Genomic DNA, 20870 nt, shown 5'->3' with positions numbered 1-20870 from the left:
TAGTGATCAGTAAAGCAAAGTGTTTTCACATGTGAGGAGTGTTTTTTTTCTCATGCAACAGTACATTCCACAACAACATGCTGGCACGCTGACAAAATTTTCGTCTTCGAGCATAGTACGGGGATAGTTTCTCTCACCTTAGAGCTCCAATTCAGAGGTCAATGCATCCAACGGTTGTCCTGTAATGGGATGATGTCTGTTTGGTATGCTTTGGCCTTGAGGGGGAAGAACTAGTAGAAGCTTGATGCTCCGCATCCGCCAGTTCAGACGCCCGTCCCATTGGAAGTCTCTGTGGGAAAAAAACTGTAAACCACACAAGATTAAAATGTAGCTTACAAATGTTATACAATGGAAAGGTTCAATAACACATTATAAAGGATTAGCTACACCTAAAAAAATTATGAACTTCCATCATTGAGGGGAAAATAAGATAATGTGCATCAAAATTCTGTGTAACTTTACCTGCTAAACTTTTCTAATTTGTACTAATTTGCCATACTATGGAAGTAGTAATATAATACTTTCATTGTATGACAATAGCAGCATTGAGAAAGGTCTTCTTTGAAGCTATTATAATAAAATTATAAAAATTTATAAACCAGGGCTTGGCATTAACGTTAACCCTGGTATTGTACTTGTCCTTTGGACAAATAAATCGTTCATTCACTTGTAAAAAAACAAAAAGTAGCTTGTCAATGAATATATACATTTTTTGAAGTAACGTTAAGGTTATTCATCTGTGTGTAACGTGTGTGTGCGCGCGCGCGCGCTGTATGCTTAACGTTAAATTAAAAGAGCACATTAATATGAAAACGGTGATTCAACTGACTTGGAATTAACGTTAACTTACCTGTGAATTAAGCGGTTGCGTGACATTCATGTTAATACTAGGCATAAATGGCATTATAAAACCCCAATTTGCCCTCCTGTAGGGCATTCCGTCATGTGAAAACTACGAAATAACCGTCCAGTGAATACTTTTAAGTTAATTAATTTTAAGATAATTTAGTTTACTTCCATTCACATTGAAACATTGCCACCAAAACCTTTACAAAATCGCTAATCAAGATTACAAGCCTAAAGCCTAAACTTAAGTTACAGCTAAAGTCTAACAGTTGAGATGCTAACGGACTTTTCCCGAAGACACTAACCATTTCTATAAAGTAAATATTCAACGGAAGCGTGTTATTTACATGAAAGAATGTGTCAGAAACATTTTTATGTACTATTTGTGTAATTTTGGGGACTAAACTTACCTGAAATTAGCGAAACCAACAGTGAGAGACAGAGTTGCTGCTTGTCGTCAGTTGAGCTCCCCGCCCGTTTCCATGGTAACTCCAGTTCAAATCTGGTTCAAAAGCAACTCGAGTGTTCAGTGCGCGCGCAAATTAAAATACGTTACGTAGAAGTCACGCAGCATTTACATGAAAGAAGAAATGATGGAGGGAATTATTTGATAATCAGATAAAATATCCTGAAATGTGAGGTTAACATTAAGTGTATAGACTCGTGGCCATCAACAAACTGTAAACGGAATAAGAATATGAAGCATTGAGTGTAAAACAATGTTTACAAAGTCATTTATAATAGGTTATAATAGGCTATAATATCATGTAATATAGTCTATAATATTATATAGCTTTATATAAATGGTTAACGTGGTGTATAAATAAAATTGCTAAACATTTATTAAAAACTAAACATGATAAGGCATGGATATATTTTATGAAATATACACAATATGTACACAATTTACTGATGTAACATGAAGAACAATTTAAAAGGTTTATGTTTAAATGTTTAAAATGTATTTTTTAAATAATATATGTTCAAAATGTATTTCAATATATTTAACAGAGCTTCACATAATGTGAATAGCATATCTATAAATTACAGGAAGGTCTGTCTGTCTGTCTGTCTGTCTGTCTGTCTGTCTGTCTGTCTGTCTGTATACTGTAACCACATATCTCTCGAACCGTTAGTCCAATGGATTTCAAACTTGACAGGTTTCTTGCTACGGGCACGAGTAAGTGCAGTGTCAAGTTTGACGTTGTTTGGATTAGAAATGCAAAAGATATCACTAAATATATCGGCAAAAGAAGGTAATTGTTTAAAAATAAACATTCTGACATAAACACTCTGTCAGCTAAACATTTAGTCAGCTACACTGTTTACTTCTGAATATTATATTTTATTCACAGCTTTTCTCGGAGTTCACTGTGTAGCCTGCTCCCTGAATCGTGTAGTTACATTTTCCATATTTATTGTATGTCATTATGTCAGTATCAGTATTTGCTTTCATGCACAAATAAAAATGTCACTGAACTTTTGCTGTGTGATTGTAATGAGCCTAACCCAACCCTAACCCTAACCCTAACAGGCACTTTGCCATCAATTATAGTAACCTATTCGCACACTGTTTGCTCAAGCGTAGCGTTTTCTCTGAGTTACTGTGTGTAGCCTGCTGCCTGATTCATCACGCTTATTCATTTGTGGATGTTAACTGAATCTGTAAGTCAGCTATGCTGTTTACATCTGAATATTATATGTACTTCTCTGGTGCGCTTAATGTTATCGCTACTGTGTAATAGTAGCTTATGCTATTAACCAACAAAACATATAATATTCAATGCGTTCACAATCTCTTTAACAGGCATCATTTGTAGCCTATACACAAACTGTTTTTGCTCAAGCGTATAGCGTTTTCTCTGAGTTCACTGTGTAGCCTGCCCCCTCAATCGTATAGTTCAATTTTCCACATTTATTTTATGTAATTATTTCAGGATCAGTATTTGCTTTCTACCATGCACAAATAAAGATGTCACCGAACTTTTGCTGTGTAATTGTAACAATGAGCACTCAAACACACCAAAACAACAATTACTAAAAACACACACAAAAATTTATTTTGCAGAGGCATTTTGCACTAGTTAATATACAATTATTTATAGCGCTATAAGTGCTGGTTTATTGGGGTGGTGTTATAAACTAGCCTACTGTGATGTTTAAAATGTTTATATGGATATATAGTCATACAAATCTAGTGATTGTAAACTAATGTTATGAAGCACACATTTGTTAAGTGTAGCCTACTTAACATTATGAGAATGTTCAGCAAATAACATGTTCCCAAAACGCTGTATGACAGCCTAAATATAACATTCATAAAATACTAATAACATTATAAGGATGTTCGGAGAACGTTGTTCTAAGAACGTTTTCAATTAACGTTATGAGAACTTTCATCAATCACAAATAACGTCGAAAAGACGTTGCAAGAACGTTGTTCTAAGAACATTTTATATCAACGTTATGAGAACGTTCATCAATCAAGAAATAACGTCAAAAAGACGTTCCAAGAACGTTGTTCCAAGAACGTTTTATATCAACATTATGAGAACTTTCATCAATCACAAATAACGTCAAAAAGACGTTCCAAGAACGTTGTTCTAAGAACGTTTTCTATCAACGTTATGAGAACGTTCATCAATCACGAAATAACGTCAAAAAGACGTTCCAAGAACGTTGTTCCAAGAACGTTTTATATCAACATTATGAGAACTTTCATCAATCACAAATAACGTCAAAAAGACGTTCCAAGAACGTTGTTCCAAGAACGTTTTCTATCAACATTATGAGAACTTTCATCAATCACAAATAACGTCAAAAAGACGTTCCAAGAACGTTGTTCTAAGAACGTTTTCTATCAACGTTATGAGAACGTTCATCAATCACGAAATAACGTCAAAAAGACGTTCCAAGAACGTTGTTCCAAGAACGTTTTATATCAACATTATGAGAACTTTCATCAATCACAAATAACGTCAAAAAGACGTTCCAAGAACGTTGTTCCAAGAACGTTTTCTATCAACGTTATGAGAACTTTCATCAATCACAAATAACGTAAAAAAAAACGTTCCAAGAACTTTGGTTTTAGAACGTTTTCTATCAACGTTATGAGAACGTTCATCAATCACGAAATAACGTCAAAAAGACGTTCCAAGAACGTTGTTCCAAGAACGTTTTATATCAACGTTATGAGAACTTTGATCAATCACAAATAACGTCAAAAAGACGTTCCAAGAACTTTGGTTTTAGAACGTTTTCTATCAACGTTATGAGAACGTTCATCAATCACGAAATAACGTCAAAAAGACGTTCCAAGAACGTTGTTCCAAGAACGTTTTATATCAATGTTATGAGAACATTCATCAATCACAAATAACGTCAAAAAGACGTTCCAAGAACGCTGTTCCAAGAACGTTTTATATCAACGTTATGAGAACGTTCATCAATCACAAATAACGTCAAAAAGACGTTCCGAGAACTTTGGTTTTAGAACGTTTTCAATCAACGTTATGAGAACGTTCATCAATCACAAATAACGTCAAAAAGACGTTCCAAGGATGTTGTTCCAAGAACGTTTTATATCAACGTTATGAGAACGTTCATCAATCACGAAATAACGTCAAAAAGACGTTCCAAGAACGTTGTTCCAAGAACGTTTTATATCAACGTTATGAGAACGTTCATCAATCACAAATAACGTCAAAAAGACGTTCCGAGAACTTTGGTTTTAGAACGTTTTATATCAACGTTATGAGAACGTTCATCAATCACAAATAACGTCAAAAAGACGTTCCAAGAACGTTGTTCCAAGAACGTTTTCAATCAACGTTATGAGAACGTTCATCAATCCCAAATAACGTCAAAAAGACGTTCCAAGAACGTTGTTCCAAGAACGTTTTATATCAACGTTATGAGAACGTTCATCAATCACGAAATAACGTCAAAAAGACGTTCCAAGAACGTTGTTCCAAGAACGTTTTATATCAACGTTATGAGAACGTTCATCAATCACAAATAACGTCAAAAAGACGTTCCGAGAACTTTGGTTTTAGAACGTTTTATATCAACGTTATGAGAACGTTCATCAATCACAAATAACGTCAAAAAGACGTTCCAAGAACGTTGTTCCAAGAACGTTTTCGATTCAACGTTATGAGAACGTTCATCAATCCCAAATAACGTCAAAAAGACGTTCCAAGAACGTTGTTCCAAGAACGTTTTATATCAACGTTATGAGAACTTTGATCAATCACAAATAACGTCAAAAAGACGTTCTAAGAACGTTGTTCTAAGAACGTTTTCTCTCAACGTTATGAGAACGTTCATCAATCACAAATAACGTCAAAAAGACGTTCCGAGAACGTTGTTCTAAGAACGTTTTCTCTCAATGTTATGAGAACGTTAATAACGTTAAATGAACGTTCCGAAAACATTACTTTAATAACGTTTTGTACTAACATTTACACAACTTTTAAAGAACGTTAGTGAATGTTCTGGGAACGTTCCCTGTTAGCTGGGTAGTTCCTACGAATTTGTATAATTTTCGCTAAATCGTAGATATTTTACGAGTTGCCCAATTCGTATGAATTTGTACGAATGAGCCCGCCCCTGAACCACGTGGGTTTAGAATAATCATACGAATTTGTACATTTACTCACTCGTACGAATTGGTTGTGAGATAGCGTTGGTGAATCTCATTGAGTGATGATATGAATTGTGTAGGGCAGGGGTCTTAAACATTTTTCAGGGCAAATACCACTTAGGCAATAGAGACATAGACAGGGACCAAAATGTGTCAAACAGCTACAGCATATTGCCTTCGATATTAATATTAATTAACTATTTTATGATTAAGATTAAGTTAAATTATGTTAAGACCGTAGATCAGAACTATGCACATAATTGTTGTTGCATATGCATCACAGACTATAAATTACTTTTCATTGTTAAAATTGAGATTCATGCATCATATTGTACAACACGTTACAATAAAAATCACAATTAATTAGTTGGTTGCTATTGTTGTAAATTATTTTGATGGATTTGCATACTCATACATTTTTATTTTATTAATGGACAAGATGGACAATTAAACATTTACCTGAACTTTAGCTACAAGTTTATTAACATTACAGATAATTTGCAAGTCATTAGTTTAAAAAATAATTGGAATGGAATTTTAAAAATGTATTGATATGAATATTGTTTTAATCTAGTCTGCATTTGCATTGTATCTATTTTGACATGCCACCTTTTTGTCCTGTGCTAGTATTACTAGTAAAATGCAATTCTGCATTTATGTCACTTCTAAAATTTTGCAGTGTGTATAATTGGCCATCATTTCTCTTAGCAGCATAAAAAACAAAACGTAAATTCAATGGATTGTATCTATAGCTTTGAAAGTGGCTTTAATCACAAAAAATCAGTCACTCATCTCTTTTTGCAATCTCACAACGTTCCATTAAAAAAAATAAAGTTGTGTACACACACGGCCTAAGGAATCTCTAATGTAGGCTACATCGTGTCTCGTACACGATTACGTGCAGAACTCATCACTGAACAAAAACTCAGTGAGTGGATTAAACACCTCTGATTGGCCATTGTGTTCAAGAGATCAACAGACATGTCTGTGATTGGCTACATTTCTCACCGCTGCAAAAACACGCTGTAAATTGGAACATTTCACGTTCTCCAGAGCACAAACTCAAAAAATAAGTTGTATCAAACATTAATTTGCGGTTCCCCCTGTTGAAGAACCTTGGTGTACGGGGAGGCCGGTGATGTTGTAACATTTTAAGCCAATGCATTCAAAATGTGATTCAAACTTACAAGTTTCAGCTATTAAATGACTTAGCTGTTATCTTTGCAGCACAAACAGAAAATGCATGGTTTAGTTTCAAACAGGAGGCGTGAAATGTTATAATTTACCCCATAGTCTGGGTTAAAACTTCTCTGGGGTGAGATGTAACCAAATTTTTTTTTTTATTATTACTGTCAGTTTTAGTAATTGGCCATAATAAAATTTAACTTGACATTTACAACTCCTACTGCACCTCAATCAGGGGTGTAATTTGTGGGGGGATTGGGGGGGAGATAACCCCCCCAATATTTATACCATGATCACATGAAAACCCCCCCAATGTTCAAACCAAATCTACGCCCTTGACCTCAATTCTAACAACATCTTTGAAAAATTCCAGTTTTAGATCTTGTCACAGTACGGAAACTGTTTTTTTTTTTTTAAGTATTTAATGACCTTCTCTTAATTTCTGATTCTGGTAGCTCTGCTGTTTTAGTGCTTTTAGATCTGACTGCAGCGTTTGATACGGTTGACCACAAGATTTTATTGTCAAGACTCGAGTCATGTGCAGCCATTAAAGGCACAGCTCTGAAGTGGTTACAGTCATATCTGAGAGACAGGTTTTTTCTGTAAACCTCGGGCCTTTTTACTCAAGTAAAGCACCGATTAACAGCGGGGTGCCTCAAGGCTCAATTTTAGGCCCAGTCTTGTTTTTGTTGTACATGTTGCCCATGAGATCAATTTTCCAAAAATACAACATTTCCTTTCACTGCTTTGCAGATGACGTCCAAATGTATTTACCTCTGAACACTAAAACAAATTCAGTTGAAGCACTGAGAAAATGTCTACATGAAATAAAAGATTGGATGTCACACAATTTTTTAAACTTGACAACACGTAGACAACATTTTTTGAATGGTAAGTTGATGAATTTATGCAGCTTATGTGTAGTTGTCTTCAAGTCATTGATTAGCATATTCTGTCATGATAATCTATAAATCGCGTTCCCGGGGGCGGGGTTTATGAATTTTAGGGTTAGTGATGTCACTAATCCGGGAGGAATGTCATGTAGTAATTGTAACTTTGCAGATGTTGTTTATGCTCAAACAGCAACTGTAAAAAAGGCCACCCTTTGGAAATGGACTCTTTCTAACTCCCCCGCCTCTGTTCGTGAGTTGGACTGTTCAAAAACTTTCCGGGGAGTTAAAAAACAAGCTCATATGGAGAGAGGATGTGTAGATGTGCTTGTTTATTGTAAAAGAAAAAAAAAAAAAGTAAGATTATGTGTGTGCGTGCAACTAATTAACCACATACATTACATTTGCACAATAAATCATCTACAAGTACCGTCTGGTGTGAGACGTAATGTTCTAACCGGACATAGCCATTCAATTACTCCGAACCAGAAAAGATAAAAGAGTTAATAGCAGTTTTTTTACAGCAACATTACACACCAACTAAAGTTATAAAAGTGAAATCATAATCAACCACCCCTTTAAAGCTACACTGTGTCATTTTTTAAGTTGATTCTTAGCAAAAACCACTTTGTTCTTTCAAAATTATATGTGCTCATTAATGTATAATTACTTCTACCAACTAATCAAGTATTCTCGTAAGCGTAGAATCTGCCATTAATACTACATACGGGTGAGCTGCTCGAATGGCAGAAGCCATGTTGCGCCTCCATCTTGAAAATACATTAGGCAAAGTGGGACATACCTGGAAATTCAAGCTTCGCCTTACGCGTTTTTACACAGTGGCCCCGAGACGAAGGCGAGAGGGAGATTACTCGCGACTGCAGGCAGATTTGAAATAATATGGCCACAGTAGGAGTTAAAACGCCCTCGGAATGGGAGGGGCTAGAAAGTAATATTCAATCGGTAGTCATATACAATTTCACCGCTAGATGGGAGTAATTCCTACACAGTGTAGCTTCAAATTAAAACATGAAATACTATTTCTTTGAGATATTGTGGAAAATACCACTAGGTTAAAGCTTTATTAGGTAGGCTATCCAGAGGTGAAAATAGTCTCATTGCTTGCTCATATAAATGTACAAATATATGGAGAGCAGAGTATGAAATATGATATGGGTTGTATGGTGTGCATTAAAGTTAGACCATGAGATCCATTGAATGTGCCGCCGCCATCACAGGTCGGTTCCTATTTCCTATTGCAATTGTTCAGGAATTTTTAAAACTAAAATTTCTCTTTCTTGCAGGATTAACATTTATATGCTTTTGAATACTAAGTCTGCAACACTTGACCCAGAGTTAGTGTGTCTGAATATAACAAAAGTGGAAACGGAACAAGACAGCCGTCTAGTTTTGTTATATCTAACCTCATGAGCTTAACAATTCAATTCAATTCAATTCAAGTTTATTTGTATAGCGCTTTTCACAATACACATTGTTTCAAAGCAGCTTTACAGAAAATGCATTTCAAAAATATACATACAAAAATACAGTTAGTTAATCATGAAATTTAGGGCATAACATATCGCCGGCGTTGGGTCGTCTCTTCACAGGCGTCGAGTCGTCTCATCACAGACGTTGGGGCATCTGAAGTCTCCATGAGAGGCTGGATACATAACTGGAGCTGACGAACTCTATTTGAGTTATCTCGGGACAGGCGTCCCGAGATAACAACAAAAAAGGCAGATGGGAAATAATTAGCGTAGCTGCTGTTCTTAATATGAATGCATTTGATCTGATTTAACTGTAGTATAAAAGGTATGAGATGCATCATGTGAATGCTTGGCTAAAGAGATGCGTCTTTAATCTAGTTTTAAACTGGGAGAGCGAGTCTGAGCCTCGGACAGTATCAGGAAGGCTATTCCAGAGTTTAGGAGCTAGATGTGAAAACGCCCTCCCTCCTTTAGTGGACTTAGATATCCTAGGTACGACCAGAAGCCTCGAATTTAGCGATCTTAAAGAGCGCGATGGAATATATGGCGATAGAAGATCTCTTAAATACACAGGAGCTAAACCATTTAGGGCTTTATAGGTCAGTAACAATACTTTGTAATTGATACGGAACTTAATAGGTAACCAGTGTAGAGATGATAAAATTGGTGTTATATGATCATATTTTCTTGACCTAGTAAGAACTCTAGCAGCTGCATTTTGGACTAACTGTAGCTTGTTTACTGAGGATGCAGGACAACCAGCTAATAAAGCATTACAGTAATCTAGTCTCGAGGTCATGAATGCATGAACTAACTTTTCTGCATCAGAAACTGATAGCATATTACGTAGCTTAGCAATGTTTCTAAGGTGGAAAAAGGCTGTTCTTGTGACATTTGAAATATGATTTTCAAAAGACAAGTTGTGGTCTAGTATAACACCCAGGTCTTTTACTGTAGAGGATAAAGTAACAGGACGTCCATCTAGATTAAGGTTGTATTGTAAGAGGTTTTGTGGGCAGTTTTTTGGACCAATCAGTAATACCTCCGTTTTATCTGAATATAATAGAAGAAAATTACACGTCATCCAATATTTTATATCTTTAACACACTCTGTCATTTTAGATAATTTAGTGTTATCATCTGGTCGTGATGAAATATATAATTGAGTGTCATCAGCATAACAGTGGAAACTTATTCCATGTTTTCTTATAATATTACCAAGTGGCAGCATATAAATTGAGAATAGCAGGGGGCCTAATACAGATCCCTGCGGCACTCCATAATTTACTGACGTTATCTTTGATTTTTCCCCATTTAAATGGACAAAATGGTAACGGTCTGATAGGTATGATCTAAACCAGCTTAATGCCTGTCCCTGAACACCAGTGTAATTTTGAAGTCGATCTAAGAGTATTTTATGATCTATAGTGTCAAACGCAGCACTAAGATCGAGTAAAACTAGTATTGAGATACAGCCTTGGTCAGAAGCTAAAAGTAAATCATTTGTAATTTTAACCAGCGCAGTTTCTGTGCTATGATGTGGCCTGAATCCTGACTGAAACTTTTCATAGATATCGTTTTCTTGCAAGAAAGAGCACAATTGAGCGGACACAACTTTTTCTAGTATTTTAGACATAAATGGAAGATTTGAGATGGGTCTGTAGTTTGCTAGGTTATTTGGATCTAATTGTGGTTTCTTAATAAGAGGTTTTATAACTGCCAGCTTGAATGTTTTTGGAACATGTCCTAAAGATAGAGACGAGTTAATAATATTGAGAAGAGGCTCTTCCACTACAGGTAACACTTCTTTCAGTAGTTTAGTGGGTATTGGATCTAATAAACATGTTGTTGGTTTAGATGCAGTGATAAGTTTATTTAGCTCGTCCTGTCCTATAGTTGTAAAGCACTGTAGTTGTTCTTGAGGGGCGATAATTGAGGCTGAATCATAAGACGCTGTCAAAGATTGTACATTTACAATTGTGTTTCTGATGCTTTCTATTTTCTCAGTGAAGAAATTCATGAAATCATTACTATTAAAATGTAACGGAATATTTTGTTCAGGTGATGTCTGTTTATTTGTTAATCTAGCCACAGTGTTAAATAAAAACCTTGGATTGTTTTGGTTATTTTCTATTAGTTTGCGTAGATGCTCAGACCTGGCTGCTTTTAGAGCCTTTTTATAACGTGACATACTGTCTTTCCACGCGATTCTAAAGACCTCTAAATTAGTTTGTTTCCATTTGCGCTCTAAGTTACGAGTTTCTCTCTTGATAACATGCGTAGCACTGTTGTACCATGGTGCTTTAGTTTTCTCTCTAACCTTTTTTAATCTAATTGGTGCAACAGTTTCTAATGTACTAGAGAAAATGGTGCTCATACTGCTAGTCATTTCCTCTAGTTCCTCTGTTTGTTTGGGTTCACTGAGGAGCGGAGATAGATCAGGTAAGCTATTCAAGAATCTATCTACAGTGGTTGGAAGGATCCCAGATAGCACACGCACGTCGCGCAGACATCTGTGTGACGTCGTCGTTTTCATCTGGAAGACGTTTATATTAGGGCGTGTGCTCATATGCTTTACGTCGCCGAGACGTCCTTGCCAGCTGTTAGAACGACGTCTAGGCTATGTAAATAAGACGTAAATAATTTAGAACGTCGGCAATCCGCTCTTTTAAAGATGTTCATCAGATGTTCATACATCTCCAAGACATCTGATTTATGTAGACCAGACATCGTTTAAAATAAATTATTCCTTCCATTAACAAATTCCCATAAAACGCAGCCGCTACAAATGGCCACGCTGTACGAGAACAAACACAACTTCAGCAGGCGTGTACCACACTGCAAACAAAACAATGTTTCCTAGCAACGGCAAACCGCGCTAAAATCTAATGAGAAAACATAGCACTTACAATCTGCTGTCCTCTTCTGTTACTCGACTGCTTCTTCTAAAAAGTACTTGCAAACACGGTAAATATGTACTTTTACCTGGCTTTGGACAATACTCTTCCTGCGTGAGTCTACATTAAACCATGTGCTGCTGATGCCGCGTGGAGAAGACGTGCTGACGAGTTGTGAGGAAAAATTAGCTTGAGGTATGTATAAAACAAATTTATTTTAATACTATTTGTGTGACGTTTGTGGTCGGTTATATCTTTAAAATTACGTTATGTTGATTGGGTTAGATATATCATATATGATAATCACCTGTTAGTTATAGCAAGTTGTTTTGTGCACGTGAAGTAACCATGCACGCTTTCCTGAACCTAGAATAAAACACGCATTTGCTGTCGTTTTTAGAAATACATTTATTACTAATAGACAACATATTTACAATTAATCATATTCATTACCACTTTTAATTAATTATAAAAGGCCACATTAACAGAACGCCATATTAACATATATGGATATTTAAATAAAACAATACAATCTAATACACAAATATGAACAACATAAATTACACTCTCCCTGGGGCCAAGCGTAGGAAATCTTTGATGTATTTCTCTGCCTCTGCTTCCGTTGGAGACAACAAGACGGGATTCCTCATGGCTGAAGCTGCATAAAATAATAATAATAAACTTTAATTTTTTTATCCGAATAAATTGGTCAAATATATCAAACATGCAGAGAGTTCAGATGCGTCAATCTCTTCCTGAGTGAGTCAACGTAAAACTGCAGTTGCTGACGCGTGGAGAATGTGTCCTGACGAGTTGTGAGGAAAGATTGACATTTATTTTATATACTAATTGCGTTTGTGATCGGTTATGTAAAAACTTTGAAATGACGTTATGTTGATTGAAATCACCTGTTAGGTAACTATAGTGAGCACGTTGTTTCGTGTACGTTTCTGTGGTTGGCCCTCATTTAAGTTCTTAACAAGCTATTGTATTTGCTAACTATATTTGCAAACGGAACGTTGCTGTTGGTATTACCACATGTTTGATTATTACCTCATATGAACATGTTAACAAGTACTTGTAACCTACCTGACTGACTAACTTCCCGCCATCAAATCTAATGCATATCTGTACAACATTTGAACTTGCCTATTAAGAGTGAGCCGGTGTTCGATGACTTTATCCCCCGCTTGTCTCCTCTCCCGCACCAGTTCAGTTCCCGGGCGACGTTCGTGGTGAAGACCTTGAAGCAGATTCTCCACACGGTCTTCTTCATTGTTGGCCCGCCACTGATGGATAATCTGCTCACCTTCAACAGGTACATTTTAAGTAATATTTTAGCATATAGAGGTCCTCTTCTGTACTTTTATTTGTATCCGTCAAAATTTTGGAATAATTATTATTTTGTAATGTTTTTGAAAGTCTGTTCATTGACTTGATTCAAATGTTCTATTTTGAAAAGCAATTCCTGCTTTGCAAAGCTGAATTTTCAGCAGCACTTGATCCTTCAGAAATCATTATAATATGCTGATTTGCTGCTCAATAAACCTTTCTGATTATTATCAATGTTGAAAACAGTTGTGCTGATTCATAGTTTTGTGGAAACTGTGATAAACTACCATTCAAAAGTTTAGGGTAAGTAACCATTTTAATCAGCAATGTTAAATGACAAACACATTTCATTACGTTTATTTCAAATACATTTTGTTCATTTGAACTTTCATTTGAATTTTCTGTTCATTAAATAATGAACTGTTCATCAAATAATCCTAAAAACAGGATAACTGTTTCCTCAAAAATATGAAGCAGCAAAAACTATTTTAACATTGATAATAACAAGAACCATTATCAATAATTGAGCACCAATAATAATGGCTATTAACCAATGAGAAAAACAGAATATTAGAATATAATGTAACACTGGACTAATGATGCTGAAAATGTAGCATGTTCTGAGCAGCAGAATTTTTTTTCCGTTTTTTTTTTACAAAATCTTGATAATTTCAGACTTTTGACAAGCGTGTAAACATGCACAGTACATTTCATTAGTAGTTGTAGGTTGAAAATTCAGTTGATTCTTACCATTCTCTGCATAAACCCCCTGTCAACTAAACTTTGTTCCAGCCGGTCTAGGTCTTCAATAGATGCGATTGGAAAGACGTCATCCTCTTCGTCATTCTGCATCTGCGGTAGAATGCGCCTGTTTCCCACTAGAGACTGGACAAGTGAAGTCAGGTGGTTGATCTTCATGTCCATTTTTTCTAGTGTTTCCAGAATTGCCCTAGCTGCAATACAGAAGATCATTTAAATCGATAAATGACTTACGTGGTACAATACTCAAGACTGGATTTTGGTAAACACTTAAATGCTGCTGATGATTTTCATAACAGCATAAAACAATATATATAAAAATATAATTTGTAGGAAACATACTCTCCTCTCTTCCTTGGTGGTTCCCTGAAGGTCTCAGGACAGAAAAGGTTTGCACTATTGTTTGAACAGATAATGTAATTATATGTATTTGTGTGTGTGTGTGTATATATATTAGATTGTCTTTAAATGTTGTGAATGTGTTTGATTTCCTCATGTCTAATTAATGCTCTTTTACCTGTGTTCGGTGGATCAACACTCCAGCCGGCACCATGATGATCTGCCTGAGAGACGCCCACTTGAGCTGAGGAAGGTGGAGTAGGTAAGATTCGCTTGTTACCAACACAAGTTAACACACACTAAAATATAAAACCGAAAACCATAAAACTGATTTTTGTTCACTTCTTATAAGAACAGTATGGTTAATTTATTCATTATTACACAGGCATTACCAACAATCTCCAATCAGTACATCAGTGCTCTTTTGAGTACAGTTCTAATATTTCCAAATTTGAGTGTGACTATTCCTGGCACCCCCTGCAGCTGAGTCTGCTGCAGAAGTCACTTGATTCGGTCAAATCCATTTGAAAAAAGTATAATCTTTATACTTTTGCCTGGCTCCTCACTGCTGACTGCGCACGCACCTCCCAAAATCGTTTCTACTTGACATACTCTCTATTGTACAAATCTTTGAAATGACAGGGGGTGACTAGGAGTAGTTGCTCTCCAAAATAGGGATACATTGATATGAAAATTTTGTCCGAAACCGATAACCATTAATTCTTTATATCTGAAAGCCGATAACGATATATTGGACGATAAATATAAATCCAAAATTTGATATACTTAGAGAGCCTAATTACAAAAAAAAAATGCTCTTCATTAAAAGCTTTGTCCCAAACACAACATAAATCAAACATATACAGTACAGAAGCTTAGTTTGAACCAGTGTAAGATTCCTTCAAATTAATTTTACACTCATATGGCCAACAAAAAATTTACAACACTTCAGAAATCCAATCAGTTATCCAGATACAGTGGCCACTTAATGTGAACAAATGTAAATGTGCCATATGATCCAATCTGCGTGATCGGATCACTGTGAAAGCATGTTAATGCCAAGTGTAAACGCAGCCTGTGTCAGTTATTTGTTGTTTTTATTTATTTTTCATTATTTCTTACTCTGTGATCTTCCTTGGTGGTCACAATCACCTGAGGGTCTCAGGACAGAGAATGTGTGCTCTATGGAGTGGAAAAGATCATGAACAGGTTTAGATTTTGTGCTGTGAATAAGATTTTTTCTCCCTTTTCTATTGTAATTAATGCTCTTTTACCTGTGTTCGGTGGATCAACACCCCAGCCGGCTCCATGATGCTCTGCCTGAGAGACGCCCACTTGAGCTGAGGAAGGTGGAGTAGGTAAGATTAGCTTGTTTCCAACATAAGTTAACACAACCTAAAATGTGTAAATGTGTAGTTAATTTAAATATCAGAAAATAATAAAACACTGGAGTTGGACAATGATGGAGAGATTCAAAAAGAAGTGACATGTAAAGCAACAGGACTTTTCTGAATGGTCAGTTGATGAGTTTATGTTGCCGATGTGGAGTTAACTATCTTCAATTAGCATATTCTGTCATGATAATCTATAAATCGGTTGTGTGGGAACTGTTGTGAGATGCCTACAGAGTGACATGCTATTGCATTTGTGTTACGTACTGTATTGCATGTGAAAAGACGAATGCGACAGCTTGAGCAGACTCACAAATGTGCTCGACTACAACAACTCTTCCTATTCTCAACATGGACTGTGTGTTCCCGGGGTCAGGGTTTATGTCATTTTTAGGGTTAGTAATGTCACTAACCCAGGAGGGAGCTTGTGTAGTCCCTACCAGCCGTTTTTTACAAGCCTGTCTTGTTTCCTCCTACTTATTGTAATAAATGCTTTTACCTTGTGTGTTCGGTGGATCAACACCCCAGCCGGCTCCATGATGCTCTGCCTGAGAGATGCCCACTGGAGCTGAGGAAGGTAGAGTAGGTAAGATTCACTTGTTAAATTTGTAAAATAACACACTAAGGCCTGCTTCACACTCAGCGGGACACATTCATTTCAGCATCTATCTTAACAAGGGTGGATTATGTTGAGTCGTCCCAGTGCCTTAAATCTGGCTACATTTGTCCAAAAATCATTTTGCAGTTATTTTAAAGTGCATTTCAATTGCAATCTGAACTGTGATCTGTTAACTGACTCTATTTGGGTAAGGGGTGTCAAATTGTAAAATTTACTTAAGTGAATTTATGTGCAGTAATCTTACTCCGTGTTCTTCCTTGGTTGTCCCCTGATGTTCTCAGGACAGAAATTGTGTGCTCTATGGATTGAACAAAAATATGATGTTATTTAGTTTTATATTGCATTTAAATTCTGTGAATGTGTTTCTGATTTACTCATCGCTGATTATGCTCTTGTACCTTGTGTGTTCGGTGGATCAACACTCCAGCCGTCTCCGTAATGCTCTGCCTCAGACACACACACTGGAGCTGAGAAAGGTGGAATGGGTAGGCTGCACTTGTAACATGTGTAATTGTGACAGGGCATTACCCCATAACTTAAAAACTTCAAAAAAGCATTTTCATTTGAGCATACCCAACAGCCAGATACAACTACCGGTAATAATGTACCTTGAAAGCTGGAGAGACTCTCACACCAGGTCTGCTGTTGCTCTTCCGTTTCCCTTTGTTGCTGATTGACAAATACTGTTGACAGTTTATTTGGTCATTAGCAATGTTCATTTTGATATATTTGTGCAGCTGCATGTTTCAACAATTACATAGTTCCAAGGAACAGGATGAAGAACCGCTGACATAGTTGTATCTTTGAGTAATCATTGTAGATTTGGATAAAAAATTTAAATAAGATAAAAGAGAAACTTAAGACTTACAGTTGCTTAAATGGTTTACAGCTTTGCTCTGGAAAACCTCAGTTTGCACAACAGGACCTAATAATAAGGACATTTCGTTTATTTTAATCTGGCTGTTATGCACTTTTAATCTTACTTATTTCATCAATCATCAAATCAACCAAATTTCAGAAAATAAAAAAATAGTATAATATTGAATGTCATGGATGAATTTTTTTGGAACTGTCACCATTGACACATGCAGCAAAGATCACTGAAGTCAACAGATTTTTACTAATAGACTACCAATCTCTCTGTAAAAATAAAATAACGATGCTGCTATCTTTCTAAACGCCCTGTGTTTTGGCTCCAAATATCAGGTCAAAATCGTAATTTTAACCCCCCTACCCCCACACACCCTCTGCAGAATCGTATATATATATATATTTTTTTTTACCTTTGGTTGAGTCGACATGGAAAGTGTATTGTTATTCATAGCATTCATTTCATTAACATTAAAAAAATGTAAGTTATTTTCTATTACCTTTTTTTTGGTGCGTTTAGGAAGTGCTGGAGGTTTAGGTGCTGGAGGAACACTTTCTTTGCCTGCAGTTTTTTTTTTTTTAAGGGGTGGTGGTTCTGGTGCCTCATCATCTGATGAGTAGATGAGATCAGAGCATGTTTTCTTTCTAGAGAAACAAAGAAAAAGTACAATTGGATGCTCTTCACTGTATAAAGTCAAAGCTACGTAAATATGCTGAATGGTCAGAAAGCTCAGAGATTTCATCAAAAATACCTTAATTATTGGATTTCCATGTGTAAAACCATTTATTTTGTCTTGTTACTTACTTGGGAATCCTTTTTCTGGCAATTTCAGGTTCTGAATTTATGTCAGATGTGTAGCTGGCTGCCTTCCAATTTTTGGCCACATTTTGAAAAGATGCTGACAAATGAAATACAGTTTTGGAGCTTTTACATGTTGTTTATTAGAGCTATGTGAGATCACATTGTACAGTATAGAACAAAAAATGAAATGAAATACAGGTATGCTGGGCAAGATCATGTTTAATTTACAGTATAATTTGCTCTTACCTGACTCATGCAGGATTCTGGTTCTGTGACGGGTCCACCCTTTCTCTGGCTGTGGTTCCTCCATGGTTCTGACGCTCTTCAACACCCTGTCAAGGTCTTTGTATGGAGGCCACCAGGAGTAGCCGTCTGCGTACCATGACTTGGCAATTGGTCCAGTTGTACCTTCTCCCTCAAACTCCACTATTAGGTACATTTTTTTTTTTTTTTTTTTTTTTAAGCCTGAAACCCATATTATTTAATTACTCTGATAAAATTTTCAACTATGTAATCCAAATGCATAAACTATGTAACAAAAATCACTGATAAATAATTAATTTGAATGTAAAAGAGGAATTGCAACAAAATGATGTTGATATGGGACAAGAAAAATTTTGTTCTCTATTTCCTCAAACTTGCAGAACTCAACGGTTGTTGAGAGGTCGCCAACTAAATGGATGCCGAGTGTAGAGGATGGTAGAGGATAGTCAAAGAAAGATTCCTGGTTGTTGAAGGTGCTGTAAGCAACATAAACTTCATCCTTGAATGAAATAATGTTCTGGAGCTTAGAAGCTTTGCCGCCGATGTAGACGTGACTGTTTGCCTGGTCTAGTTTAAGAGTATAAGGGCTTGTCCTCAACTCTTTATATTGAGTCGCCTCATGAAAGGATGCAGGGAGAGGACCGTTCGCATGCTGTTTTTTGAGCAGATGTGGCCTGGTTTTCTGAGGTGTTTTGCAGCTTCTTTGCATCTCTGAGAATCTTTTTATTATTTGACTCAGAGGGCATGTTGGTTTCCTCAGAAGTCTTTTGAGTTTGTTCAGGTGATTCTCATACTTGAAAGCACTGAAGTTGTCAAGAATGCCATGCTTTTTTGCATCATCTGCAAGATGTACGAGGGAGTGTGCATTATACGACAAGAACTGTGGACCGTACAGTTGCCCAAAGTGAGTGACAAAAAGAACTAGCATTTCATTTGCATAATCACAGTAATCTTCAATGAAACTGTTGTTGCACAGGATGAAAATTCCCACAAAAAGCAGCATGAAGTTTTTGTACACCTCTGTGGTGAGGAGATCCTTCATCATGACAGGTCCCGTATACAGTAAAAACTGCCTGAACTCTGTTGCCTTCCACCTATCAATTTCCTTCAGTGCCCTTGGTTTCCGTGCAAACTCCATGGGGACATATCTGCGCGCATTCACCAACCTTTCTGTTAATGTGTTTATTTGAAAACCCGACAGCCTACAAGTGAGAGGACCCAACTTCAGCCACAAGTGGAGAAGCCGTCTCATGACTCCGAGGCACACGAGGTGCATGTAGTCGAGGGGAAAGCCAGAGACCATATCCAGGGACGTTTCTTCAAGGGGTGAGAGACCACGGTGATGATCAGAATCGGTCTTGTTTCTGAAGCTCTCATTGGTTCTTCGAGGCAAGTCACTTCTTGGAAATGTCATCCTGTTTTCCAGGTACACGCCATCCTCTGTGCATTTTTCACATCCATGATAGCCCGTGTGCCCTTTCACATTTTTCAGGAATGCACGAGCAGGTGCGTCGCAAACCATTGATGACAGTTGTAAAGTTAACTTCACTCCTTCAAAGTCGAATCCATTGGCCAATTCATTTACTTCAGCGATGAAGTCTTCAAGATACTCAGTTAGGGAGGTAGGTTTACATGTGCCACAAAATAAGCCTATTGTCACTGGTTCCTCTTGTCTGATATTTTGCAGTGTTCCTAGAATGGGCCAGAACTGTGTTGCTGAGCTCTTGAAGAGGGGCAAACCATCAATGCTGACCTGAAGTTGCAGCGTGTGAGTGTTGCTCAGAAGCTCTCTGTTCTGATGTAGCACCTCTGTAATGGATTTCAGCAATCCGAAATGGTAATATTGACCACCAGCCTTGACTTGTATTTCAGGGTTGAAACGCATTGTTCCCAGCAATGTCCTGGAGTCTTTTGGCAGATTTAAACTGTGCTGACGCAGTATGTCTAGCAACGAATTCAATGCAACGTGTGTGATTTTTTGTTCAGTTGCCCAAGTTGCCAAATCGTCTTCCAAGGAAGTTGGATCAGATTCGGACTCAGTGTCTGATTCACTGTCGTCAAGAACACTTGCCATATTGACACCTTCATTCTCATCAATATGAGAGAGACAGTCCATAAATGTGTCTTCGTCAATTTGACATTGACCGGTATTGTCACTGTGCAAGCAGCCCAACTCATTTCCCCAAGTTGTTGTTTGTATTGTCTGCAGTTGTTGATCCACCTTGTCCTTTGCTCTTCTTCTCAGTGTCCAATAGGATGGTTCATTGCAAGCCATAGTTTTAAGACCTTAACAGAAACAAATCCTTTTTTTGTTGTTTGGCCTGCCAAGACTACTAAACTGCATCAACACAATTTATGTAAATACATGCACTTCAAAACATCAGTTGCACTCAAAGGAGGAAAACTTCGGATGCAAAAGCCATCCGAAATTCCATCTGAATATTTTCTGAAGGTGAGTTTTTTTAGGAGGCTCCTATGTTTTTAATGGATATGAACAGGAGGACCTATACCTTTCTATTAAAGTGAAATTACTGAATTTTT

At 36.7% G+C, this 20870-nt stretch overlaps 1 protein-coding gene and 1 long non-coding RNA gene across 2 annotated transcripts; both read right to left on the bottom strand.

Annotated features, from left to right (window-relative positions):
- Positions 1 to 13070: 13070 nt before the first annotated feature.
- On the bottom strand, positions 13071 to 16918 carry LOC306988232 (uncharacterized protein; the record flags this gene model as incomplete). The annotated part of the gene is made up of 9 exons (XM_079593039.1): positions 13071 to 13262; positions 14036 to 14238; positions 14387 to 14440; positions 14562 to 14627; positions 15506 to 15565; positions 15658 to 15723; positions 16274 to 16342; positions 16638 to 16691; positions 16792 to 16918. The coding sequence occupies 9 exons, from the start codon at positions 16916 to 16918 to the stop codon at positions 13071 to 13073; spliced, it is 891 nt and encodes a 296-aa protein (XP_079449165.1).
- An 856-nt stretch (positions 16919 to 17774) lies between these two features.
- LOC306987955 lies at positions 17775 to 18496 on the bottom strand. Its single transcript, XR_013795282.1, has 3 exons — positions 18312 to 18496; positions 18069 to 18162; positions 17775 to 17908 (listed from the first exon to the last, which is right to left on the bottom strand). It is a non-coding gene; the product is annotated as an uncharacterized lncRNA (long non-coding RNA).
- Between the last annotated feature and the right edge of the window lie 2374 nt (positions 18497 to 20870).

Source organism: Phoxinus phoxinus (assembly GCF_949152265.1).
Source record: "Phoxinus phoxinus genome assembly, chromosome: 20".
NCBI classification, from domain to species: Eukaryota; Metazoa; Chordata; class Actinopteri; order Cypriniformes; family Leuciscidae; genus Phoxinus; species Phoxinus phoxinus.
Note: the sequence above shows the minus strand (reverse complement) of the source record. Positions and strands in the feature narration are given on the sequence as shown.